This window comes from Carettochelys insculpta, chromosome 15 (genome assembly GCF_033958435.1).
Source record: "Carettochelys insculpta isolate YL-2023 chromosome 15, ASM3395843v1, whole genome shotgun sequence".
NCBI classification, from domain to species: Eukaryota; Metazoa; Chordata; order Testudines; family Carettochelyidae; genus Carettochelys; species Carettochelys insculpta.
The window spans coordinates 29,499,049-29,525,821 of NC_134151.1; the positions used below are offsets into that span (position 1 = coordinate 29,499,049).

The 26,773-nt window shown below is 43.7% G+C and overlaps 1 protein-coding gene across 1 annotated transcript; it reads right to left on the reverse strand.

Moving 5' to 3' along the window:
• Window positions 1–4,973: 4,973 nt before the first annotated feature.
• Window positions 4,974–22,535, reverse strand: NME5 (NME/NM23 family member 5). The gene is made up of 6 exons (XM_075009625.1): window positions 22,415–22,535; window positions 18,871–19,037; window positions 11,208–11,413; window positions 10,812–10,912; window positions 8,907–9,025; window positions 4,974–6,635 (listed from the first exon to the last, which is right to left on the reverse strand). The coding sequence occupies exons 2-6, from the start codon at window positions 18,997–18,999 to the stop codon at window positions 6,555–6,557; spliced, it is 636 nt and encodes a 211-aa protein (XP_074865726.1). The 5' UTR covers window positions 19,000–19,037; window positions 22,415–22,535; the 3' UTR covers window positions 4,974–6,554.
• Window positions 22,536–26,773: the final 4,238 nt, after the last annotated feature.

A 26,773-nucleotide genomic window follows, 5' to 3' on the forward strand; every position in this document is an offset into this window, starting at 1 on the left:
TCAAATACCCAAATTTCCACTCCAAAATTCAGTGTATGTAACAGGTGCATGTGCATTAGTCCCATCTCTTTGAAAACTGGACCATTTAGCTTTGTAAGTCCATTGTTGCTTGGATGGGAGGGGGATTATTATTCATCTATGTCAGATAGGGAAATTAGGGCATTGGCCACACAGATTTAGTGGCAGAGACAGAATTAAAGTCTAGTAGCCTTGGCATGCACTATTTTGCTCGAGCAGTTAAGCATCAGATCCAGCTCAAAGAAAATAATCCCAATGAATTCAGTAGCTGTTAAATTGGGCCAGGACAAATATTTAGTGCTTGCTGTCCTTTGAATATAAACCAGTGCTTTTCACTGGTGGGATGTATTTTAAATGTACAATGTTTGTTAATAACATGATTGATAGGTCACAGGATCTGTTGTCATTTAAAAGAGATATTTTGAAGACGTGAACTAGCAATTGAAATCGCAAAGCAGAGGTTTCACGTTGGCTTTGTAGTTCAGTGGCATTCTTTGCTGTATGTAATGATGGGTTTGCAGCTTTTGTAGCACTTAGTTAACATTTATTCAATGCAGACTTACTCTGCTCAGGTGGGGCAATATGTTTTATTGCAGTTCATAAAAAGTAATAAAAGACTTACAAACCATCAGGCTGATCTTAAATGCATGAACCTAATAATCAGTATGATAAGCTATCACTTACATGAATAGGAAACTGAATGGGGATTTCATTTCCTAAGCCTTTATTGTTCCTATTGTATTGTGCTGATGGTTCTATTCAGGCAAGCCAGCATGGTGTCTTGTTTACAAGAGGAGTTTGCAAAACAAAGACATGGTCAAAATTCAGTTCCATATATTTGCAAGGGAGACCCCTGGAGAAAAAATTATCCTGAAACACCCTCATGGGATGGTTCACTTGGAAGCGATGAATTGAAGAAGAATGATTTCAGGGCTTGCCAGGCAAAACTGGCCTGATCATGCTTATTTCGCATGGTCAAAACTACCACTGATTGGGTCCAGAAGGTCTATCAAAGTGCTGCTTGCCACAAGAAAGTGTTGCTGCATACAGGCCAAGAGCAGCAATGGAGTAATCAGTCAGGCACAACTCCCATTGATTTCAGTGTGAATTGAGAGTTCTCTACACCTTCTCTACAGACAGTACACTTCAGGTACATCATAAATCAGCTGAACAGATCTCACAGCTGCAGATTTTCATTTTTCCCTGTGAATTCAGACTACAGGATCATTCTGAATTTATACGAGTACAACTGAAAACAAAGCTGGGCCTAATGCTTTTAAAGGCAGTTTTTGCCTGCCTAAGACTCTCCACAGCTCATTTGCTAAATTACACATTATAAAAATAAGTGCAATTACAAGACTGTGTTAATCTCAAAAGTTTAAACATCAGTCTGTAATGACTGTTTTTCACTGGTCTAAGGCAAACGACTTTATGGTGCATGCAGGAGGTTTATCCACACGCATATGCGAAAAACTCTTGGGAATCTTCTCACACAGACAAAACAGAAGAGGTCTAACACAGAAACGTAATACATTCAAAACACTGCTGTCATTCATGATGTAATAGAAATGCCACCTGGTAAGAAAAGGCTTTTACAACCTCTAAACGAGATAAGAAAAACAGGCTGGCATAGCTATAAGAAACTGCTTTTGGAAGTGCAGAATTTCCCAACCTGACAATCAGCACAGCTTCTGGAAATGCCACAGAAGCTAGCTGTCTCCTTACAAAGGAAATGAGAGTTCAGGCATTGACTATAAATGAGATTACCAAGAAGGATAGGTAGTTTGGAAAATCCTTTTCCAAAGCCAAAAGAATGGAAAGATAAGTTAGGCCCCTGCGCACACAAATCCTCAAGGGGTTGTCTCAGGTGAGTAACTGCTCTCCCCTGAAAGTAAGGGGTTCACAATTTGGCCCAAAGTATCCTCTGCAGAATGTTTATTTCTGACTATATATGAGGATTTTTTTTTCAAAATACTAACAAATGGCTCAAGTTTCAAATGTAAGGTTGAGTTCTGAAAAGAGAAACAGAAAAAAAAACATAAATCAAGCAAATGTGATATGGAGTTAGAGAAATAAACATAATCTCCATGATACTATTTTTACTATCAAATGTTTCAGGGTAGTCTCGCACATTAAGTGAAGGATCAGCAAAATAGTTATGTCCATCGCTAGCTATGGTTCAACCAGGTTTTAAGAAAATTTCAGGAGGGAAATAAAACACTCAACAAGATTCTGTAAACATAGCCTTCTAACAGGCCAAGCAAACGACTTCATACTGTAGGATCACCTCTTTTGAACAGTGAAACACAGTTGTGAAGTAAAACTGAAGAGAATTCTTCATCTTTCAGTGTTATCATTATTAGAATACCATTTGCCCATTTGTTTATAACAATACTTTGCCTCTGATTGGAAAGACCAATAACAGGCTCTCCCCTGAGCTGAGAGCAGGAGGTAATAACACAAGAATTTGGCAAAGCATCCTCAATCATGTTGCTGTCACATGCAGCCCCAGAGAATGGATCCCCAGAGTTTGAGAGCTTCATGGGTTACCAGAGGCAAGGGTGTGTGGGCCTTGCTGAAGCAGACAGGTGTGCTTAACTTTTAAATATAATCAACCACCTATTTCCTACCACACTCCAGTCTGCACATGTGCCATTGCTACCCTGGTTTGACAGCCAAGTGTGTTTTATTAAAATACAATATAGCAGGTAATGAAAAATGGCATAGAAAGGAAAAATCTTCGTAGTTAATTCCTCCCTCCCCACTCTGTATTGGCTTTGACATTCAAGCCGTCTCTTCAATAAACTGGTAGACGACAATGGGGTTCAGTTGTCAGTGTTGCCACTTGCTTTGTAACCTTGAACATGCCACTGTCACTGAAAAGTTAACTACAAAGGAAAAACAACAACGTGTTCTGCACTTCGCTTCTGCTTTAGGATGTGTCAGGAGTTTCATTTTCTCTCAAAAGAAAAAAAAAACACCCAATATGTTTTCTGTTATGGTTTCAATAGAAGGCAGAGAGGAAGTGGAGATTCCAGGGCTTGGAATTTCCAGAGGACACTGGATTGCCTGGAATGGCCATGAAAAAGTACAATTTATCCTCCAGAGTGAGATGACTTATCTGCTCTGGTTAAGCAAGTTCAATAAAATCTCCTGTGTCTGCCTCTAGATAGAATCAGCTGTTCAAATGTAAGACTGAAAAGTCACTTGGTTTGTTTACTCTTTCCCTGTCATATCACTCAGTTTAATCAGTTCATCAACAATGTGATGACTTGCTTAGGCCTCTAGTCCCAAGGAGGTGTCCAAGATTAGTAAGTACTCTGCTGGGGGGAAGAAGGTGCTACTAAATGGGTTTAAAAAATAATTTGCTGCTCTAATCTTAGGTGAGAAATATGGGTTAGTATATACCCATCTAATTCTTTCCTTTCTTCACAGAGGTTAAAGCTAAGTTATAAGCCTTTGAATAATGAATCCATCTGTGGAGTCACTCAGAAAGCTACGATCTCTGCTTCCAAACAGACTGATGTAAAAGCAAGAGGGGAAGTAGCTTTGCTCGAGGTTGCTGCCATCTTCAAGGCTCACTACAGTTTAAGCAGCCCATTCTTAAAGATAAGAAATTACTTATCAGCCATGGTGCCTCATGAGCAGACATGCACTCCAAGTCTTGCTAGAGCTATAGTTCCAAGAATAGCCTTCATGCCATATGGTAGGAAGCAGATTGTATCATCCTCCTCCAACAAATCCAGATTAATTTTTTTGAAAAATTCAAGTAGTTAAACTCTTTGGTATAGAGTGCTAGGCTTCATGAGATGTATTCCTTCCTCTGGGTAGAGAAATAAATCTGAACAGGTAATATAATTATTTCGAGTGTGTAAAGGAGGATATCTGTATCATCTGACCTTACATGGCTATGTGCCAGGGCTAGTTCATCTTTCCAAGGTCAGGTTACAGTCACATTCAAGCTTCCTCTCACCTTTGGATACCCAAGCTTCAGTGAGTCAGTGCTTCCTTACCTAGCAAACCAGTAACTATCCGGGTCAAATAAAAATCTAAATCTAAATCCAAATAAAACAGCAGAGTCCTTCAAGCCTGTCTATTGCTGGGCTTCTGCTCTTCCTTGAGGCCCTCTCCATCTTTTCACCTGTCCAAGACACAATATCTTACCTCCTAATTCTTAATGTTTTATCCAGATCTTATCCCCTTAACTGTAGAGATTTTTGCTCCACTGGGAACCTGAAATATGGTAACCCTGTTTTTCAGAAGTACTCATCAAGCTACAAAAGGGCTTACTGGACAGCAATTTCCAAAATAGTAAATAACCTATGGACTCTTCCTTCAGAACAAGCTTCTAATCTGTATCTATCTTTCCTTCCACAGACTCCCAAGGGCTCAGTTATTTTTTAGGAAAATGGTAGTGTGTGCTAGTCAATACAGTAGGAGTTGACACTAACATTTGCCATTATTGCACTGAAGAGGCATTTGAAATCTGAGAAAAACATTGAAATACATACATACATCATAAACTACTGAATGACTGAAGCATCTTATTTCTTGCGTTATAAAAAATTAGCACCATTAGCTGCTTTAACCCTTGATGCATAAGATTCCTCCATAGAGCTCTGTGAATTACTGATTTTTCAGTTTCAAGGCTATGCTATGGAACCAGAAGAAAAATCAATACATTTATACTAGTATTGTCAACACGCACGAGATCTGGTTTTCTTCTTAAAGTCCTAGATCCTGGGGTCACAGGATTATAGGAGAAAGCTTTCATTTAAAAAAAATGTTAATTTCTAGCTCCCCATGGTTGCACAGAAGCATTTGAAAATGTGACCTAATGACTCAAAAGGCAAGTAAAAAGCACAGAACATTTATTATTTTCTAAAATTATTGTTTTTAAGACTTCCATGATTCTTGGGCATGGCTTTTGATTTCTGAAAGTTTTTAGTTGGTTTTACTGTTATGCTCCAGTGAAAGGTGAGAAGAACAACTGGCTTGCGTTAAACAGTCACACTGTTCTAGTATATCCACAAACTAAAAAAACTCAGATATTTGAAAATTAATCTTGCTAATCCAGGAATAGAAAATAGTGAACAAGAGAGCATCTTATCCTGATATCAATATTCTGTGAACTCATTTCTTACTCAATAAAAGCCCCTTTCTGCCATGGGAGGACTGAAGCAGCACATAACAACATTGCTCATCTGCCAGATGTGGATCAAGCATTGCGAAACTGCAAAAACTTTAGAACTGCTATGTTCAATCCCTGTTAGCCAGGCAAAATTATGAACTGTCGGAGGGCTTGTATAGAAAGCCTAGAGGAAAAGCACACCTATGATACTCTAAATCAGCTTCATTCCTTGAGAAAAGGCAGTGGAGGAGAATCAGCCTGTCACACGCTGAACAATGTGGCTCATATCCCATTCGTGGTAAAACCCCTATCTCTAGAATACATTAAAATTCTACTGTAAAAACATAGAGATAATATGGAAAAGCCAATACCCAAAGTATACCTTTAACATAAGTAAATTACAGAAATGAAAGAACTTTCTCACTACGGGTAAATGTTAATTAAATGTTAACACTTTTTCCTACTGAAAAAAAAAGTAGAGCTGTAATAAACTATGGAACAATATCATATATGCACTTACCTAGAGCTTTTAAATAGAAATCTTGGGATTTTGATTAGTAACTGCTGCGGCAATATCTACCGATTACTGAAATCTGCTCTGAACATCTTTCCTCCAAAGAGTATCTTGATAAGAAATTCAGACACAAACGAATCTTATTATTTCAAAGTAATTTTGCCATTTGTAATTGCTGATCAACCCAGTGCGGTAAAATTGCAGCATGTATACATGGTTCTTGGAGCATATCTAGTCACTCAACATTCAGTTGAGTGAAACATTTGGTAAACAGATGCTACAAGCAAGACTTGACTTCATAAAGTACAGTTCAAAAGTGTCTTTTGGAAGCAGCCATTTGAATGATGCATTAAAAACAACTAAATCACTTTGGCTATACAGTGGTGTAAATAAGAACTTGGTTCTCTATGGGTAAACCAAGACAGGGAGGAAAAATATCACAAAGTATGAACAGTAACAGAGAGAAAGCCGTGCTAGTCAAAATACTATGAAAACAAAAAGAGCACTTTAAAGACTAACAAGAGAGAGACTTCTGCTGGGCTGAGTTGGTAGCTGGAAAGGTTAACAATATTGTTAGTTGAGCTCTCGTTGTTAGTCTTTAAAGTGCTACTTGACTGCTTTTTTTGTTTTTATCACAAAGTATGATGTCATTTCTCACACAGCATGATACATTGCAGCATATGATTCTATATTTATTAATTTAATGTGAATAGATCCTAAAACAAATAATTAGCTCAACTTATCCAATGCTAACTTGTACATTTATAATTGGTTATAGCACTAACATTTATTCCACATAATATTGATTACAAATTCAAAGGATACACTTAAAATGATACTAATAAGCATCTTAATTTGACAGAGTTTAACATCTCCATTGGAATTTCATCCTTAAGGCTCTTCCACAGTCATTGGCTGCTGTAGCCTAGGTTTATTGGGATTATGTTCTATCAACCAGTCAGCAAACCAAATCTACAAGATGAAAAGAACAACTATATAAAGAAAACATTAGAAATTATTTAACTTTCATATAAACTGTCCCTTTTTATTATAGATGCTATTTTTGAACAGACACTACTAAAACACATCCTTTGTTTGAAACAATCTTGAATTATTCAGAAAGGTACCCCCTGGTTTATAGTAAGTCATAAACTCTAGTTACCAAGTTTGCCTTTTGAATCTGTTCATACTACATATTCTTCAGTATTGATTTGCTTAAATTGAATTTTAGACTTTTCATGGCAGGGACTTTAACTGTATAGTATAGTATACATGTTTGTATAAGGGAATTTTAACCCTGTCTTGGTACAAATAGAATGAAGATTCTATTCTGAAAATAGAATATACACTCAATACTTATAGCAAATTATTATTAATTATATGCCATTTCTCTCAGCATTGCCAGCTACTTTAAAAATTGAGCCCTTCATACAAAGTCAGTGTCACAATTTTCTGCACTGCAAACTTGCATGAGTACCTTACAGTACCCCCTTTCAGGCAGGAAATGGACCCCTAGAGAAGTCAACAAATGTGATGTTCTGGTAGTTTCTGAAAAAGCCCCATACCATGTAAATTTTCTAGCAAACTGTAATGGTATCTAAGCACAAATGTGAGAGGCGGGAATGCTGCAGTTCTAATTCCATTTGCAAATGACTCATTCTGGCCTTAGGCAAATTACTTAAATTCTGTGCCTTGTAAAATGGAGTTTATCACACATACTTGCTTACTTCATACGGCTGTTGAACACTAATTAGTGGATGTTAGGTGTCAAATACTAGTAAACTGCTTACAGTACTGTAAAAGGAGAGAAGAATTGATCCAGTAGTAGAAGGGAAATAGAAGCAGGGATTAGTATCAGATATAAACACAATGCTTTGCCAAGACTTATAGATAGGATAACTTTAGTCTACCTAGCAGGTTACAGGGAAGATGGAAACTGAAAAAGCTAACTGACTAGACCACTCAGCAGATTTGAATACAAAATGCAATTGCTGTGTTAGGAAACAGACTAACATCCCTACCTCTCTGTTACTAAACTTAGTTGTGGAATTCATACAATGGTGACAAAAAGTGATGCATTTTGGAGGAAGATGTTATTGGTAACTGCATTGTAGAGAAATCATTAAAACACGTACAGGAAAAGAAAAAGAAAGAAAAGAAACAAACAAACAAAGCAGTAATACAGGTTGCACCTTCCCTGTCTGGCACAATTGGGACCTGACAGATCTGGAACAAGAGAATTTGCAGGATGAGGGGAGGTCCAAGGCTTCTGCCCACAGACAGTCCTGCACAACAAGGGCTGCTGTAGCCTCAGTCACCAGCCTCCTCTCCCAGGACTCTGGCTCCAGTCCAGGCTCCAGCACCTGCTCCTTGGCTGCCACAGGGTAAGCAAGAGACTCTGGCTCTGTCCCCTGTCCCCTCAGGACAGGTGGGGGGGGCTCCTGCTCTCCCAGCATTGCTCTGCCGCAGTGCAGGTTAGGGGACTCCTGCTCCTGGCCCCATGTTAAGGGGCAGGTTGGGTGGGGGGGAACTCTGGCTCCGCTGCTGTGGGGCAGGTGAGGCTCCTGCACTGGCCACAACCACATACTCTCTCGTCCTGGAACATCCATGGTCTTGCTGGACCACAGATGTTGCCCAATGAAATAATACTGGATTTGAGAGGTGCAATCTGTACCTGCTATACAGACAAAATGATGTAGGAGTAAAAAGTTACTATAATTAAGGGGCAAACATGACGCCTAAATTTTTGAACTTGAGAAAAAAATGAAAAATTTTACATCCTGAACCAAAATTTATGAAGCAATGTAAGAGTCTTTCTATTCACTTCAATGGGCGCTGGATAAGACACTTATTTCAGAGGAATAATGATTGACGGTCAAGAGGTATAATCAGAGACTTGGGTCTTTTATACTAAATTCAGTGCAGCAGTATGCATGACTGGAAGGGATCATAAGAAAACTGTTTGACACCCCTAGATATTGCCAAAGCTCCACTGCATATTCTCCATTAGTAATCTGTCACAGAGCATTTAATTTCACTTATGCCCACTGATACCTGTTATTGGTTTCTCCCAGCTAAACTGGTTAGAGAAGCAGGTATTTGACATTGGTGTACCTGAGCTGGGACCCTTAATTTCTACCAAAAGAGATGAGCAGCTTCCCTTGAAATGTCATCAGGAACCATAAACATCACCACAAAGCAAATATAACACAAGATAAAAATATTGTATGAAAACATACATACCAATGGATCTGCTGGTTTCTGCTTACAAAGCTCAGTGAGCCCAGCTAGTAGTGTAGGGTTGACATAGAGGTTCAGGTAATCCTTAGCAGCTTGTCTAACTGGAATTGGCTCAATAATCACTGGAAAAGAATAGCCATGGGAGGTGAATTATTGCAAAACAATTTGCTTATAGGGTTAAATTGTTTTCCTTCAAATGCTTAATGAACAGTGGTTATGTTTTTCTTGCAACTGATGCTACTTAACCCTTTCTATGGCTTTTCTGCAACACGTACACAATGTCACAAAACTATTGTAGCGTGTTGCCCCAAAAGCATTTCTAAGAGGAATTAAGCTGCTGGATTATTGTGTCTGAGGTGATTGTACACTGGTGATGTTTGATACAGAGGGAGAAAAACAACTTTACAGTTGATTGGGGGAGAAGAAGGAATAAGATTCAGGACCCACCTGCTTCACTGAATATTTGCTGGGCCAAGGAGAACCCATTGTGGACTACTTCTCCAACACCCCACTATTGCTGTGCAGCTGATTCCTGTCACCCTGAAAGACCTACATTGGATATTGCACTTTTATTGTGGGACAAGGGCCAGGAAACATGGTGGTTTACCTGGGATTCTGAAGGAGGAAAAAATTCATCATCTTCACAGGAAAGACAGACTAACATTCATACTAACTAAAGACCTGCAAGAAGCTTTGAGACATGTTTAAACAGAATTTCAACAACTTAAAAACCTAGTTTCAACTAAAATAGTTTCAGGACTACATGCCACTCCTCTTCATTTTTCTGAAATAGTGGCTAGGAGATACTATGAGTATCTAATAATACATTTGCCTTAGAAGCATTTCCTTCATCCCTGTGTCATCTTTCCTCTCAAGATATTGAACAAGCTAAGACCTCTGTCCCAAAACTTGGGGGTGCCTGTGTTCATGGGCATTGGCCCTGAGTTCCTGACCTGTACTCTCATGCGACCCTCCACCACTAGGGCTGTGTCTACACTAGCCCAAAACTTCGAAATGGCCATGCAAATAGCCATTTCAAAGTTTACTAATAAAGTGCTGAAATACATATTCAGTGCCTCATTGGCATGTGGGCGGCCACGGCACTTTGCAATTGATGTGGCTCACCGCCACGAGGCTCGTCCAGACGGGGCTCCTTTTTGAAAGGACACCGGCTACTTCGAAGTCTCCTTATTCCTACCTGCTCATAGGAATAAGGGGACTTCAAAGTAGCCGGCGTCCTTTCGAAAAGGAGTCCCGTCTGGATGAACCGTGTCAATTTTGAAAGTGCCGCGGCCGCCCGCATGCTAATGAGGCGCTGAATATGTATTTCAGCGCTTCATTAAGTAAACTTTGAAATGGCCATGTAAACTTCGAAATGCATGGCCATTTCGAAGTTTTGGCCTAGTGTAGACACAGCCATGATGTACATGAATCCCCATGCTCCAGTCTCAGAAGAGGGAATTCGACTACATCAGCTCAGTAGTAACTCCAAGGCAGATTTTTCACTTGAGAAGTCATTTTGCTCCTAGTGAAACATGCTGAAATGAAGCAGCTTCATGGTTCCTCCTGTTCCTTGGATTTGCCTGCCCCTATTCCAATGTTATGGAGGGGCATTTGCAGTACCTTTGAGGCAGAAGGGAAAATAATTCTCAATCACTGTGATTTGAGTAGCTCTTCATATAGATTTTGCTATTTTCTGTTCCATACAGCATAGCAGCTCAGTCAGCCACAGTTTAGTTAGTCAAGAAAAACCAGACCAAACTGTTCTAAAACATTTTTCAGACCTTCTTTCTGAGCCTTGAGCCGATATTGAATGTTTGGCTACAAACAGGAGGGAATAGGGCAGGGGGCCATATACTCCCAAAAGAAGACCTGTAGTTTATAGGCAAATAAATAATAACTCTGTACCTTTGGGAAACATGAATCTAATTTCTCTTTCTGCTGAGGAAAAACTGATACTGCCATGAACTGCATTCCGTAGATCATCTGTCCCATAGATTGCCCTTAAACTAAAAGCAACAGAGAGAAGTGTTGGATGGTTATCTCAGATCCCTACTAAGTATTCACTTCTCATTCAGATTGCAATAAATACAGTAAATGAGATCCACTAACAAAACCTCTCCTGTTAACAAAACCTTTGTTTTTTTTAACACCATAATTTCAAAATGAAAAATACTGGCCCAAACCTTTATTAGTTGCTTATAGTAAGGATGAAATCCTGATCTTATTGAAGTCAGTGGCAAAGCTACCATTGACTTCACTGAAGCTAGGATTTGACCTTAAATCTACTCTTCAGTAAGTTACCTGTCAGGGTGCGTTTCCTTTGCTCTTATGCTATTTGATGGTCCAATCAATTCTTTCCAGTAGGTGATAGCATTGTGTCTGGCAAGAACCATAGCAACTAGAGGCCCAGAACTCATATATGCTGTTAAATTAGGAAAAAACATCTTGCCATATTGATCTGCATAAAAGTTGCTACATTGCTCTGGGCTGAGTTGGAGCTTTCGTTTCTACAAAGCAAAGAAAAGGAAAAGGTAAGCTGCTATCTTCTAGCACATGTAATCAATTATACGCTAAGTCATTCATCAACACCCGGTGTGTGTTATCTAAAACATGCTGAAAATAGCAAAATGGTATGTGGGACCTCATGTTTGTGCCTTAGCAGTTTCCATACAAAATCTGAGCAACACACAAGTCAAACTTTTTTTTCTGCCAACTGGGTTCTCTAAAAAGACAAGTTGCTACTTGAGACAGAAAGGATGTAATAAATATTTTACAAACAGAGCTGTCAGTTTCTGTTGATCATGTACAACTTGCAATCTTCTCTTCATCTGAGACCACTACTCGCAGAACTTGAGCAATTTTCATTCAAAGTATTTAATTTAAAGTTCATTTTTATATTCTCCATATTAAATAACTATCTTGCATTTAGAAAGGATCAGGTCTCAGCTTTAATGTTTATGAAATTTGACATATTCCATGCAAAGCACATAAAATATTTGTTGGAAAAAAACTTCACTGATGTACTAAAAATGATACATAAAATATTATGATTTTAGAAATATGAAAATAAAGTCTTCCAGTCCTTACTTCGTTATATACCATTCCATAGAACAATATACTGTGCTTGTCACCTACTATTTTAGTAGCTGGAATTTAATGGGCTGAGAATGAACATTCAGGGCTGAGCAGAATAAAAGAGTTCACTCGTCTACCAGGCCATACCTGAGATGCTCAACTTGCTTCCTCTCTGTTATTATTGCTCATTTAAGTTCCTGAACTGCCACCTCTAAATGACAAAATAATAGACAACAGCTGTACAATGGTGACCTCTAGTGGCCAATTCCTAAAATCCAATGAACAGTAACTACGCTGAGCCAATGATACCCAGCCGTAAATTAGCCTCAGGGCTGCACATATTAATTTGGAGTTCAAGGGATCACAGTCCAGACGCTGGGGCACATCACTGGTCCACTTTGCTTCTTCTGCAGTTAAAAAGGAACAAACACAGCCAAAAAGTCTGTTCCTGGGAGTTCCTGCTGGCACAGAAGTGACAATACCAACTCTTATAATTCTCCCCAGAGCTCCTGGAACATCCTTTGCTAGACATTTCCCTAGGCTGAGTCACAGCCATTTGATCTTCTATCCTGCTCCCACTAGGCTAATAGCTTGACACAAAAGCAACCAATGGTTTCTCCTCTCCTCTCTCCCCACCCAAGCAGTAGGTGGCCAGCTGTCGAGCAGCTACGGCAGTGAAGGGATAAACTCTGACTGAAACACTCCTATTTCTCATCAGAGCTGCTCCAGAGGCCACAAGGGAAGGTGATGCCTCCACCTCCATCTTGAGGTGAAAGGGCTGATTCACTTGTTTTATAATGAGAGTTTCCAAACTGTAGTAACTGGGAAACCTGTTGTAAATCAATGAGTTACAATGAACTCAGCAAACGCATACAACAGAAAAGACTGCCGCGCTGCTGGATTCTTGGAAAACTGACTCTGTTTACACTGTTGCTTGGCACCACTCATATCTGCTGTGTGTTCTGAAAGTCACAGGTACAGAGTTTACTGACTAACCTAATGCCTTCCTGCTGCCAGCAATATTTCTACAAAAGCTGCACTTCATTCCACCTCTTGAAGCAGCAGGATAACTAACAGCTTATTTGCACTTCTAGAATCTTTCCTTCCGGTAATGGTGATCACTGATATATAAAGCAAGGGTGGGGAACCTTTGTTCTGTAAGAGATCAGTGACCCAGAGAAAAATCAGTTGGGGGCCACACATAAGCAAAAAGCCCTATGCTCACCTATAGTCAGAGCGAGATTAACTTATCTGGGATCCTGAGGCTATTATATTTTGTGAAGCCCTAGGCTCTAGAGTGGGGCAAAAATGATGGGTTCAGAGCAGTTTTTTCTCTAGCTTTTTCCATCCATGGGCAGAGTAAGTTTTGTTATGTGCTCCAAGGCATGTGTGGATGTGCACCACCAGTAGAAACACATGCTGATGGCTATGGGAGCTCTGCTAGTCAGATGGGTGGCATCAGAATCTCTCCTGAGCAGCTGCCCAAGTGCTCATCTTACAAGGAACACTGGTTCTGCGTGAAGGAGGGGACTGTGGATTGAGGCAGGAGGTTGGATGCTGGAGGGGTGTGGGCTCTGAGGCAGGGCTGCAAATAAGGCATTTGGTGTGCAGGAAAGGGCTCCAGACTGTGGCTAAGAGTTTTCACATGTGGGAGGGGGCTCAGAACAGGAGGTTTAGAGAGGGGTGCAGTTTGGATATGGGAGGCGGCTCAGGGCATAAGTAAGGAGGCAGAAAGGGGTTCAGGGCTAGGATAGAGAGTGGGAGTATGGGTCTTGGGCAGGAGTGCAGGAGGGGGCTGAGGCCTGGGGCAGGGGCTTGGAGTGCAGGCCACTTACCTTGATCTGCTCCCCTTTTGGTGGGGAGCAGGTGGCTCACATGGCCTGTGTTACCTGGTGCAGGCACTGACCGCCACAGCTCCCATTGGCTGGGATTCGCAAGCCTGGAGTTGCAGGTTCCCCCAGTACTTGTGGCTCCAGCCCAGCAGGGGTCTCCAGTATGAGGAGCTTAATCCCTCTCTCCCTAGACAGGCAGGGCCACACAACATGCTGAGGCTTTAGTGGCTGCAGTCCAGGTCGCCACTCTAACGGGGCCCTGCAAAAAGAACTGCACTTTTGGTGGCCCAGAGAGCTTTTCATGGGGCCACACTTAGCCCAGGGCTACATCTCCTAAATCCCTTTCTTACTCTGGCCCTACCTGTAGTAGGAATGGTCTTGGGGCATTGGCGCTCACACTCCAGCCCTGCACGGGGGTGCCGAGGCTTAGGGTTTCCAGCCTGCAGCATGGAGACTTGCTGTGGACAGGATCAAATTAAGCAAGAGGCCAGATCCAGCTTGCAGGCTGGAAGTTCCCCAATCCTGATATAAAGAGTACTTACTGATTATCAGATACTATGTTTTATTTGCAGTACTGGAAGTTAGAAAAACCCTGTTCTGACTTGTAAACAGTAGTGCTGGAACTAAAGGTGCTGGGAGTACTGCCACAACCCATCTTGAAGCAGTAATAAGCAACATCAGATACATGGGATTCTGTGGTTTCCGTGATCAGCACCCTCAATATCAAAATTGCTCGAGCACCCCTGCTTGTAAACTAAGCCATTTTATATAGAACTCTCAAGTATAATAAATATGGAACTTTAAAATGCTATTGCTTATAGAACCCACTAAGCCAACGAGGGCTTAGTTATTTTTGAAAACACTTTTTCTAGGTATAAGGTGGTTCTCCAAAAAAACATCCACCCACGGTCTTCATACATCATTTCAAAGCTTGTTTTATCTATGTTTGGATGAAGTATGATGGGGAGCTGTCATACAATGATGTAAGCCTGTGGGAAAGCTGAAACTATAGACTCAGTCATTTTGTGCAGTTTGACAAATACTACCACATGATAATGACTACAGTTTTTATTGTTTAGTTCATTTCAACACCTTCCTGTGGTGTTTATTGGTCACAGCTTCCAAATAAGAATGTATTAAGAGATTTGTATTGGTTTTGTTTGGGTAAATATTTTTCACCAGAAATGACTAATCTGTTTAGCATGTGGCAGAGATGGCAAATATCAACATTTTGCAATATACTAACACAAAATATTTTCACATCATATATTGTCAATGTGTTGGAAGTGAATATAATAGTTTTTTATTTTTTCAGTTGAAATTAGCTGACCAGATCAGTTTCATATGCAAGATTGTGCAACAGTAACAGTAGATTACATGCCCATAATTTTTACTGAAGTGGGTAGATATAAATATATATGAATTCAAAAAGGAATGCTTCTCCATTTCTAAGCTATTGTACATACAATGTAGGATCCAGTGTGCCTCTTAGAAGGACTGAGTTTATAATTGCTGTAAATACAGTAATAGCCTTTGAAATGTTCTAAAAACTAGTTTTTGATTTCTGTGACACTTGTACCTTGGTCAGTTTTAGCATTAGATATAGCAATATACAACTTCCTATTATGAATATGCAAAAACTAAGAGAGAAAGAAGTGGCCTAACAAAGAGTAGTGAAGATAAAATCCACAAACAAATATTTGCTTCTACTGAAGGGGGATGAAGAACATGTGACAGATATTAACTATGTCATCAACAATATGACACAGTCATTTGACTCAATCACATCCAGAGATGCATCTCAACTTATCTCCTAGATTGCGTGTAACATCAAATGTAAAAGATTCTCTACTGAAACTACAAGCTGAACCTCTGTCATCCAGAACCCTTGGGACCTGACCAATGCCAGACAAGAGAATTTGCCGGATGAAAGGAGGTCAACATCTCCTAGCACATTACCAACACCTTCACCGCTTACTGGGTTCTTAGAAGACAATTAAAGCTGAATAACAGCACAGAACACAGAGAGCCAGGACTGGTAGCTGTAAACAAATGTTATGGGACCATGGGAAACTTGGCCACACGTATGATAAGTGGTCATCCAGCTAACTAAAATCATGCCAGATTGCAGATGTTGCCAGACAGTTCCAGATTAGAGAGGTTCAAACTGTAGCAGATGTTGGTGAAGAACAAACGGAAGTATTTGTGAGAAGTGTACTTGATTCTGATGGGACACATAACCTCTTTAGCCCCACTAAGAAATCTGGTGTGAAAACATTAGCTGACACAGCCTAGACCAAATTTAAGTCTAGAAAGGGAGAGAAAATCACAGCAGCTGCCAGTCCAGAAATTGTTTTTTGCATAGCTCTGTCCTTAGCAAGGTGCAAATATGATGTTTTAACGGCAACTGTTCTTAAACACCCAATAGAACCTAAGCCTATGTCCCTTTTCCATTCTCATGGAACTCTGCAAAAAACAAAGCTTAATTGGGGCCTTTGCTGGAAGCTCAATTTGAAGAGAACAAAGGGCATGCAACAAAGAAATCATAGAGTACATCAAAGATTCCATGACTGGCATTCAAATGATGGCTAGAGGCAAATTCCACATATTCAGAGAATTGGTTGTTGAGTACCTGAGGCAGGATTTGACAAAGCTGATTCTGTAACTGAAGTCTCTGACAGACATAACAACAACTGTGAAAACTTCATAGAGAGCAAGCACAGGATCTAAGATGGGATGTAAGAAATTTCAGGTGATTGGTGGATGCTCTGTGTTTCCATGGAAAAAGTTTCAAAATGTGGAATCCAACAAGCAGTCACTTGTAAAATTCCTCTGTGAACATATGATTCAATATACACTTGAGCGTAGAGGGCACCTCTGGCATAAACATTCCTTCTTGCTGGATGTGCTTCCTATGATGAAGTAGCAAAGGTCACCACCAGCAGAGGTGGTGAAGAAGCTCAGGATTCATACAGTACTGAAGAGAAAGTGGACACAAGAACGTTTCTGTATGCTGTATGTGCCAACAAGGCTTTGGATCTCTTGGCATCAAAAGAGCCATAGTAATTAGGTCACATGATACAGATATTTGGCCCTTGTTGGAACACAAAGATAACACCTGGATTGAAACAGGCTCCACTATCAACACACTGACAAACACTGCATCATCCCTGTAAATGCATGTGGCACAATCACTCCTGATTTCTGCAACTTACACACATTAGCAATATGTGACTATTCCATCCTTATTAGATATTAGGGAAAAAAATCTGTTTAATACTGCCAAAACAAAGGATGCTTACTGCTTCAGAGACTTTGTCAAACTGGGAGAAAATGACAGACAGCAATGAATTTGGTAGCAGTGCTATATGAGAACAACAAAGAAAAAGAGTATCAGAGAGGTAGGTAAGTTAGTCTGTGTCTTCAAAAACAACAAAGTCCTGTGGCACCTTACAGACTAATAGATATTTTGGAGCATAAGCTTTTGTAGGCAAAGTCCCACTTCATCAGATGCCTATAAGGTGCCACAGGACGTGTTGTTGTTAAAGAAAAAGAGAAACCCCAGTGACAAAAATTGTTTGTACATCCATTTAACCATGAAAAAAGGGCAAGTGCCTAGCCGCCTCCCACCATGTGAGGAGAGTTCTGAAAAACACATTAAAAAAGTATGTTGGCAAACACAGATGTGCACATCTTCACACATAGGTAAACTAGACACAGGATCACTATTGCAATATGGATGGAAATAGGTGGATGATAATCTGCTTCTTGCAGTCTTCAAAGGCCCAATGGCATCTGAACATCCACAAAATTTTATTTGTATCTGTAAAAGCAAGGGTTACTGTATAATCATCAAGGTCTGTACTCAGAACAATCTTTCTTGCACAGAACAGGGTATGTGCTAATCCAGTGAAGACTGTGATAATCCAGTACCTCTTGACAGAAATGACAATGATAAACAATAAGGATAATGATGATGATTAGAAATGTCACCAGTGCTACCACATTTCAGTGGTACCTGAACAAATTATTAGATTTTGCTATACCCTTTAGATGAGGGGTGGGCAAGTAAGCGGCCCACAGGCCAGCCATGGTTTACCAGGGTTAGCCTCGGTAGGCCACCAGCATTTTACTTACCTTTGCGTCCACACTGACAGGGCTTCCCATAGCTCCCATTGGTCAGGAATGGCGATCCATGTAGGTAACCCCAGTGAGCCATCTTTGGCCTATGGGCTGCTTATTGCCCACCCCTGCTTTAGACTGTTGTTGTGATGCTAGGAGGTCACAAAGAAATTCAATTATAAGTCTTGAAATAATACAAAGAGTCATTAGACTAAAAGAAACAAATGCAAATATTTCATGGTGATCATTTTAACATGCTGATGTTATCTACATATCTATGGTAATGGCACCATTTGACAGCTCCACTGCGTACCTCACCTTAAAGTAGACATAAACTTTCAAATTATGTATGGTGTGCCTTTGTTTGCACACAGAGTACATTAAGGCTACGTCTACACCTACAAAAATCTTCAAAATGGCCATGCTAATGGCCAAATCAAAGAATACTAATGAGGCGCTGAAATGAATACTGAGTGCCTCATTAGCATGCTGCCGGCCGTTTTCAAAAGGACCCTGCCAACATCAAAATCTCCTTATTCCGAAAAGGACCCCCATGTAGACGAGCTGTGGGCGAGCAAACCGCAGCAGTTTTGAAGTGCTGCGGATGGCAGCATGCTAATGAGGCACTCAATATTCATGTCTGTGCCTCATTAGCATTCTTTGATTTGGCCATTAGCATGGCCATTTTTAAGTATTTTGTAAGTGTAGATACGGCCTAAATCAACCAAACTGATGGTGACCACGTTTTCTGACTATAAACAAACTTCGAACAAAAACCAAGTGTTCAGAACAATGACATGTGAAGCTTCCACTTCATGCATCTGACAAACTTAGCTGCAGTCGAAGAAAGCTTACGCCCCTATAAATGTGTTATTTTTTCAAGTGTCACTGGGCTCCTCCATGTTCAGAACCTTGTTTTATGGACAGCATATTACCTGAACAATGGTGAATCCTGATCTGAGAATCATATCTTCTATTTCTTCTTCTTTGTCAATTATATCTGGTTTGATGAGAGCCAGAGTTCTTTCTACATAAATCTGAGGCTCAGGCACTAATGCATGCATCTTTGCTTCAGGATTAAAATTCAAGTGCTTCTCCCCTACTGCAAAGACAGGGTTTTATTAGAGTTTCACTTACATTCTTCTTTGCTAAACATGCAATTACCCATCAGCATCTTTTGTTACATTATTTTTCCTGAATTTGACAGATTATTCATACACAGGCGATAGAAAATAAATCTCTCACACCCATAAAGGTTGCTCAATAAGCAATACTATTAATGGGCCACCATCTGCAAGTCCTTCCTGCCAAAGAAAACAGAAAGTCTGATACAGGTATTAGTTGATGCCCAAGTATCTGCTCTATGTATGTTGGCAGTGGAAGCCCTTGCACACTGGGGCTGATAAGGTTGCTATAGATCTTGTGGAGTGTGCATTGATTCCTTCTGGGAATTTGGTAAGAGCATTCTTTGGTTCTCACAGCTAGGATCAGGCTTGTTAATATGGTACTTGCATCAGATTTTTCCCATTCCTCCCTGATCCCAGCCTCAAAAGAAAAAAATGCTACCTCAGAAAAAGATTTTGAGGAAAGGTGTTTGTTTTGAGGCTTATCCTCAAAGGCCTACTCAAGATGGATCTGGACTGTTACACCCTTTTTGCACATGAACTCAAACTTCACAGAGGAAAAAAAACTCTTGCTTTTTTTTTTTTTTAAACAAGTCTTACCTAGATTCGAAACTTGAAAAACTCCTTCCTTAGTCCAATTCAAAGGACAAGTATCTTTTCATTTTTGATATTCTTTCCTTCCCCTTTTAGTGTTTTTTTTTAACATTTTGGTGCACTTAAAAATATTATTGCCCGGGAGCAATCTTGGCATACTCTTTTGCAGCTTGCCATGTGCTCAGCCTAAACCCCTCGAGAAGCTTCCTAAAAGTCCTTCACTTCAGTGGCCCACTTCTCCACACAGTGGATGGGGTGTCACCGGCTTGAATTGTGAGGGAAGGGGCTGGTTATGAGTCTGCTTCTCTTCCTAAGATACGTAAGAACCATTTCAAGACTCGTGGAAGAGGATCAACAGCCCTGCAAAAGACTTAACTGAGAGCCTGTATGACCCAAGACTTACCACCTCCTCCGAGTCATTTGAATAAAGTCCTCTTCCTCCTTACAGCCTCTCCCTGTTCTGCTCTGTGACTTCTGCTGTGGAGTCATGGCTATTTGGAGGAACAGGGACCCCACCATGCCTGTCCAACTCAATGTCCTGTGCCCCAGCTGTGCTAAAGTCAGCTGGCTGGGAGCAAGCACAACATAATTTACCCTCTGGCTTCTGTCAAGCCCAGGGAAACTCCCTCACATATTGAGTATCTTTTGTGCTTTGTGCAGTACTTACACAGCTGCTTAAAAGGGGCAGAGGAGGTCAGCAGGGAGGCACTGCCTCAGAGGCGCCAAACAGCTGTGACTTTGGTGCTGCACAAACCCCAAACCATGAAGGAAGTTCGGAACAAAGAAAAAAAGCTCACTGATGACTGAACATAGTTAAAAAAATAAGGACAAAAGAAAAGATTGTGAGAAAACAAACTGTCCTTTAACTGCTGTGCCTCTGGCTAAATGGAAGGAGTGGACAGCAAACACAGGCCTACAGCTTTGAACTGCTTTTGGAAAACAGCACTGATGGGAGTATTCAGAGGTAAGAGAATTGTGGGAGAAGCAGGACTGCAGAAGCTTAAATTACAAAAGTTATCTTGCACTCAATCCTGCAATCTGTAGCCATTCACATTGTCCCACTGAGGCCAATGACACTACTCACTTGAATGAGAGCTGACACTCTTTTACTCTGATCTGGCCCAACTAAACTTCAGTGTCTTTCTCACTGTGTACAGTACTATGCTCAATTTAAACTTATAATTTCCTAATAAAACTATGTTAGGCCACTAATGAGCTCATAAAATACAAATATATGCAAGTGCTGTTGTAGTGTTCAACCAGTAGGCATGGCTATAGTGAACTAGATACATTATTCTGAAAACGTAGATAATTTTTGAGACTCTCCAACAGAACACGTCAACACTGGTTTTAATCAACAAAAATTATCAAATAATCTAATTCAGGAGACTTGGGAAAGTTCTTCACCTGGCTATCCTGCCCACCAGAGAGAAATAAACAAGAACTGGATCCCTAGAAATGGATCTTAGCAAGGGACTATTTCATTCCTGAGCTCTAGCACCATGACATCTGTTGTGGAAAGGTCAGTCCCAATCCTGGGCCCCAGACTTCTGTTAGGTCCACCATCTTGCAGAAGATTTGCGTACTGCAGTATGGGTTCTGCTTGCCTTTGGCTGGGTTTGGACTTCTGGTCCTCAGTTAGAAGGATTTTTGGTAGGCACTGCCTGGTCTGCCCAAGCTCAGTAAATAATCCTTCCGCACCACCAGCTGACCTTTGAGGTTACCTGGGGAAGGGAGCCCAAGCACACCTTGTGGGAGCTCCTCACCTTGCCTGCTGTCTCTGGTAATGCTGGTGTTGTCCTGATCAACTCTCCTTCTCTGTTATAATCCATCACCTCTCCCCAACATCCTCTTCCACAACCCCCTCCTCAAGCAGGGAAAGTTTTTTATAAAATCCCCTGGCAGCCTGAAATGAGAGCAGCTGGCCCTAAGTGATTCAGGGCAGCCCCTTGTCCTTGCATGGTGACAAGTATCAGAAGGGTAGCTGAGTTACTCCATATTTTCAAAAACAACAAGAAGTCCTGTGGCACCTTATAAACTAATCCGTATTTTGGAGCATAAACTTTCCTGGGCAAAGACTCACTTTGTCAGATGCATCTGAAGACGTGGGTCTTTGCCCAGGAAAGCTTATGCTCCTATATATCAGTTAGTCTACCAGGTGCCACAGGACTTCATGTTGTTCTCCCTGAAGGCTGCTCCTCACTACCCTGAAGCAGCCCTCACCTGATCAGCCAGGCCATTTCGGCTTTGTTTGGTGCTCCCCTTCCCGCGTCTCCCCTGGCCTGACGTGCCACGCTGTGCAGAGAAGCACTGGTTATTTTCTTTGAAACGGGGATGTCAGCGGAAGAGGAGCAAAGCCGGGGCCGGCTCCTGGAGTTCGCGGCCAGTAGCAACAGTGCGGGTGCGAGACACGCGCGACTGGACGGGAACCACACACCCGGCAACCCCCAGGCCTGCTCCCACCCATCCACCCTCGTCCTAGGCAGAGCTCGGCTGGGAGCCCGGGGCCTGCACAGCGGCTGCGCCATTCTCAAGGTCTGCCCGTTGGCAGCGGCTGAGGGGGCGGGCTGGGGAGGGAGGAAGGCGAATCTCTCCGCCCCTGGCGCCTCCGGTACTCGTACAGCGCCGCCGCCGCCCCAGCCCCGCACCCAACGAGCCCCTCTCCCCGCCCGAGGCTGCCAGCACCTCCATGGAGGGCGGGAGTAGAACGACCTATGTCTCCGCCCGGACACCCGCACCCTGACCTCGGCTCCCCACACACCTTCCACGCGGCGGCTTCAGCCCCTGCTCCGGTTGCTAAGAGACCTAGGGCCGCAGGCGAACGAGCCGGCCCCTACGGCGTCGGGCGAGGTCCACGCCGAGTGCGCGTTTGGTTACTCGCGGCGCACAGCCGGGGGCCGGCGGATGGCGCTGTCCCAGACACGTCCTCGCTGTAGTTGCGGGCGTCCGGGCTGGGGAAACGAGTCCTTAACCCCCACCTCTCCTTCCTGCGTTGCTGATCGCGCGCCTTCGTCTGGGTCAGAGCGCCCAGGGAAGAACAAAAGGTTCATTCCTGTGTAAGTCTAAAAGATCAAATGGAAGGTAAGCCCAGGGGCGAGCTGCGACTCTCATTTTCAATTCATAGAGCGGTGAATTCAGTCTTATCCCAGGAAAATAAAGGTAGGGGTCATCCTCTGCTGGTCCTGAGTGCAGATGTGTCCCTAGGACGAGGTGCTAGTTAACAGGATGGGGGATTCCGCAGCGTCTTAAACTACTCAGCGGCTGGATTATCAGGGGTGAAGCAGGACAAGACAAAGCTGGGAAAGAGCAGTGAGACGCTATGAGTACATAACAAACCAGCAGTCATGTAGCACTTTAAAGACTAACAAAATGATTTAATACGTGATGAGCTTTCGTGGGATCTGAAGAAGTGGGTCTGTCCCATGAAAGCTCCTCAGCTATTAAATCATTTTGTTAGTTTTTAAAGTGCTACATGACTGCTGGTTTGTTTGTTTTTTTAGAATGCAGACTAACACGGCTACCTCTCTGTTGCTATTCACTGTGCATACATTTGAGCTTTTCTTCAGATGCTGGATTAAGCTAACAAAACAAACCAGCAGTCATGTAACACCATAAAGACTAACAAAATAATTTATTAGGTAATGAGCTTTCATATTTTGTTAGTCTTTAAGGTGTTACTTGACTGCTGGTTTGTTTTCTTAGAATGCAGACGAATACGGTTACCTCTCTGTTGTTATTACTAAGCTGTGAGACAAGAAAATGGGACTGGCTTTAAGCGGCCACAAGATGTCACTATTAATCGCCAGTCGTTTGTCTCGACTGCAGGCTTCTTTCGGAAAACGCTTTCTTCAGAAGAGATCAGAAGAGCCTGGGCACCCTGTCGACAAAAGGACCACCCGGAACCACTTCAGCCAGAGGGGGCTGTAGGTCACTAATTGCTTCCGAGTGCTGTTGTCAGAGACGTGCAGAGTCACGCACTTTAAAGGGATCCCCCTGGACAGCCACTTCTGTGCTCCTGCTGTGTGCTTGCCTGCCTCTTGGAGGGACAGCAAAGCTCTCGCAGTGCCTGCTGTGCTTGGCCTACATTTTTTGGACGCGACAGCTGTTCTCTGAGTGCCATGGAGCCAGAGCTGCCTCTGGGCTTGCGATGGCCCCACACGATCATGCTGCAGCTTTTGATGATCTTTCTAGAAGCTGCCTTCTTGTTACTCAGTGATCTCAACCCTGAGCGCATCCTTGGGCCCCTCTCCCTGGCTGCAGGAGTGCTACCCTGGCAACCACACCCCACGGTGGAGAGGCGGGTCTGGAGGCACCCCAGCAATTCGGACTGGTGGGAGCGGCTGGTCCTGGAGCAGTGGGATGACCAGCAGTGGCTCCAAAACTTCCGCATGCGGAAGGCCACCTTCCTGGAACTCTGTGCCTGGCTCACCCCTGCCCTCCAGAGACGTGACACCCACCTGCGTCCCGCCATCCCCGTGGAGAAGCGGGTCGCAATCGCTATCTGGAAGCTTGCCACCCCCGACAGCTACCGGTCGGTGGCCAACCATTTTGGCGTGGGGAAGTCCACTGTCGGGGCCCTCCTCATGGAGGTAATACACTCTTGGGCTCCAGTCCCTGCACAGCAGGGAGAGAAGGATTCCTAGAAAAGGGGGGCCCTTGAGAAGGGGCAGATGAGGGTATGAGGGGTGGAGTGGGGGTGGAAACCCCATCCCCAGAGGGGTTGTGCTGTCCCACCCTCATACAGCCCTTCTCCTGGGAGGGGGGCTTCATGGGGAGGGTGTTGCTGGAGCGCTCAAGAAGCGGGAAAGGGATAGGAGTTGGAGTGGCCACCTCCAAAGGGCTCAGGCACTCTCTGTCATGTGTGTTCATTCATCTCCCTGTGCAGGTTGTGAGGGCCATCAAATCAATCCTGCTGCGAAGGTTCATCTGCCTGAGAGACCTGGATCCAATTGTGTCTGGCTTTGCTGCTCTGGGGTTCCCGAACTGTGCTGGAGCCATCGATGGGACCCACATCCCAATCCGCGCACCGGAGCATCGTATGGCCAAGTATATCAACACGGAGGGCTACTGCTCTATGGTGCTGCAGGCCCTGGTTGACCACCGTGGACAGTTCACAGACATTTATGTCGGGTGGTCGGGCAATGCGCACGACGCCCGTGTGTTTCGCTCTTCTGCCCTGTGCCGGAAGATGAAGGCAGGCACATTCCTCCCCCACCGTGAGCTGATGGTTGGGGACGTAAAGATGCCAGTGTGCATAGTGGGGGATGCGGCTTACCCCCTCCTGCCGTGGCTGATGAAGCCGTATACTGGACACCTGGACCCAAGCAGGGAACAATTCAATGCCCGCCTGAATTGCGCCAGGATGCAGGTTGAGTATGCCTTTGGCCGCCTTAAGGCACGTTTCAGGTGTCTGCTAACCCGCCTCGACATGGGAGAACGCAACATCCCTGAGGTTGTGGCAGCATGTTGTGTCCTCCACAACATCCTGGAGAGGAAAGGGGAGGCCTTCTTCCCGGAGTGGGGGTCAGACATCAGCCGAGAGGGGCGAACCTATGAGCAGCCAAGGACTGCTCCCATTCACCAGGCCCATCAGGCTGGTGTGCATATCCGGGAGGCCCTGAGAGAGATGTTCTCTCAGGAACCCAGTAACTCTCCCTAGAGCTCCCCATTGGGGGCCTCTGGTTTGCAACCCTATCCCATCCCCATCAGGACCTCTCCCTTTGCTCCTTCCCTGACCCCTGAATAAAGGCACCCATTTGGTTTCCAACAAAAGAAAGTCTCTATTTATCATCCATTAACAACAGCTGGGGAGGGGGATGCATAACCTGGAGGGGGAGTGGGGCTCGGAGTGGTGTCGGGCCTGGGTGGATGTGCCACCTCGGGTGTGGGGACCATGTTGGGTTTGTGTGGGTCGGAGAAACACTGGGGAGTAAGCAGAAGGAGGGCTGGAGCATAGTCAGGAATGGCTGGGGGGGGGGGTCAGGGGGGGGCATGGGCATCGCTTGGGGGCCAGTTGAAGGGGGAATGGGCATAGCAGTGGAGCAGGATGATGGCGGGCAGGAGGAGTGACAGTGGGTGGGTGTGTCATCATGTCAAGCATGATAGTACACATGGGCCGTGTCTACACTAGGCAAAAACTTCGAAATGGCCATGCAAATGGCCATTTCGAAGTTTACTGATGAAGTGCTGAAATACATATTCAGCGCCTCATTAGCATGCAGGTGGCCGCGGCACTTCGAAATTGACGCGGCTCACTGCCGTGCAGCTCATCCAGACGGGGCTCCTTTTCGAAAGGACCCCGGCTACTTTGAAGTCCCCTTATTCCTATGAGCAGATGGGAATAAGGGGACTTCGAAGTAGCCGGGGTCCTTTTGAAAAGGACCCCCATCTGGACGAGCCGCGCAGCGGCAAGCCGCGTCAATTTCGAAGTGCCACGGCCGCCCGCATGCTAATGAGGCGCTGAATATGTATTTCAGCGCTTCATTAGTAAAATTTCGAAGTTTTTGGCTAGTGTAGAGATAGCCATGGTCTTGCACTGCTGCCAGAATCCACTACATTGCACCGAGGATGCCAATATGCTGGAACATGTGTTCCTCCTGGACCCTGGCATGTTTCTGGGTCCCCTGGGCTCTGGCAGCTGGTGACAGTGGTGTGGCTTGCCCCTCTGTCCTGGCTGTACAGAACATCAGGAGGGAGATACTGCCAGTTATTCATGCAGGTGTCCCTGAGACCATACAGACACAGCAGGCAGCCCCCTAAGCACAGTGAGCAGTGACCAAAACCCCTCAGGCCAGGGGTGTGAATGTCCTGGGAGCAAGGCCATGTGTGCCCTGCACAAGGGGCCCCGCCACCCAGGGAACCCAAGGTGCCTATGGGACTGTGCTGCCTGCTTTTGACCACCATCCCCTCCATGGAAAATGGACAAGTGGGCAATGGAAGTGTCCAGCCACAGTGGGGATCCTCTCATGGGCAGCAGAGGAGCTGGGAGCAGCCTGGCTCTCGCTGGGGCCTGCTCACACACCTGTGTCTCACAGCACTGCCCATGGACGCAGGTGCTGTCTCTCACAGGCAGACGTGCCTGTGTGCTGTGTGCAGGACTCTTCAGTGTGTCTGGGGTCAT

Excerpts from the sequence above, each read along its gene's own strand:
- NME5 (XM_075009625.1), bottom strand. The coding sequence starts at position 18,999 with ATGCATGCATTAGTGCCTGAGCCTCAGATTTATGTAGAAAGAACTCTG. Across the intron at positions 11,414-18,870 it reads CAGGATTCACCATTGTTCAG|AAACGAAAGCTCCAACTCAG; the intron begins GTAATATGCTGT and ends TTTGCTTTGTAG. Across the intron at positions 10,913-11,207 it reads AAGGAAACGCACCCTGACAG|TTTAAGGGCAATCTATGGGA; the intron begins GTAACTTACTGA and ends TGTTGCTTTTAG.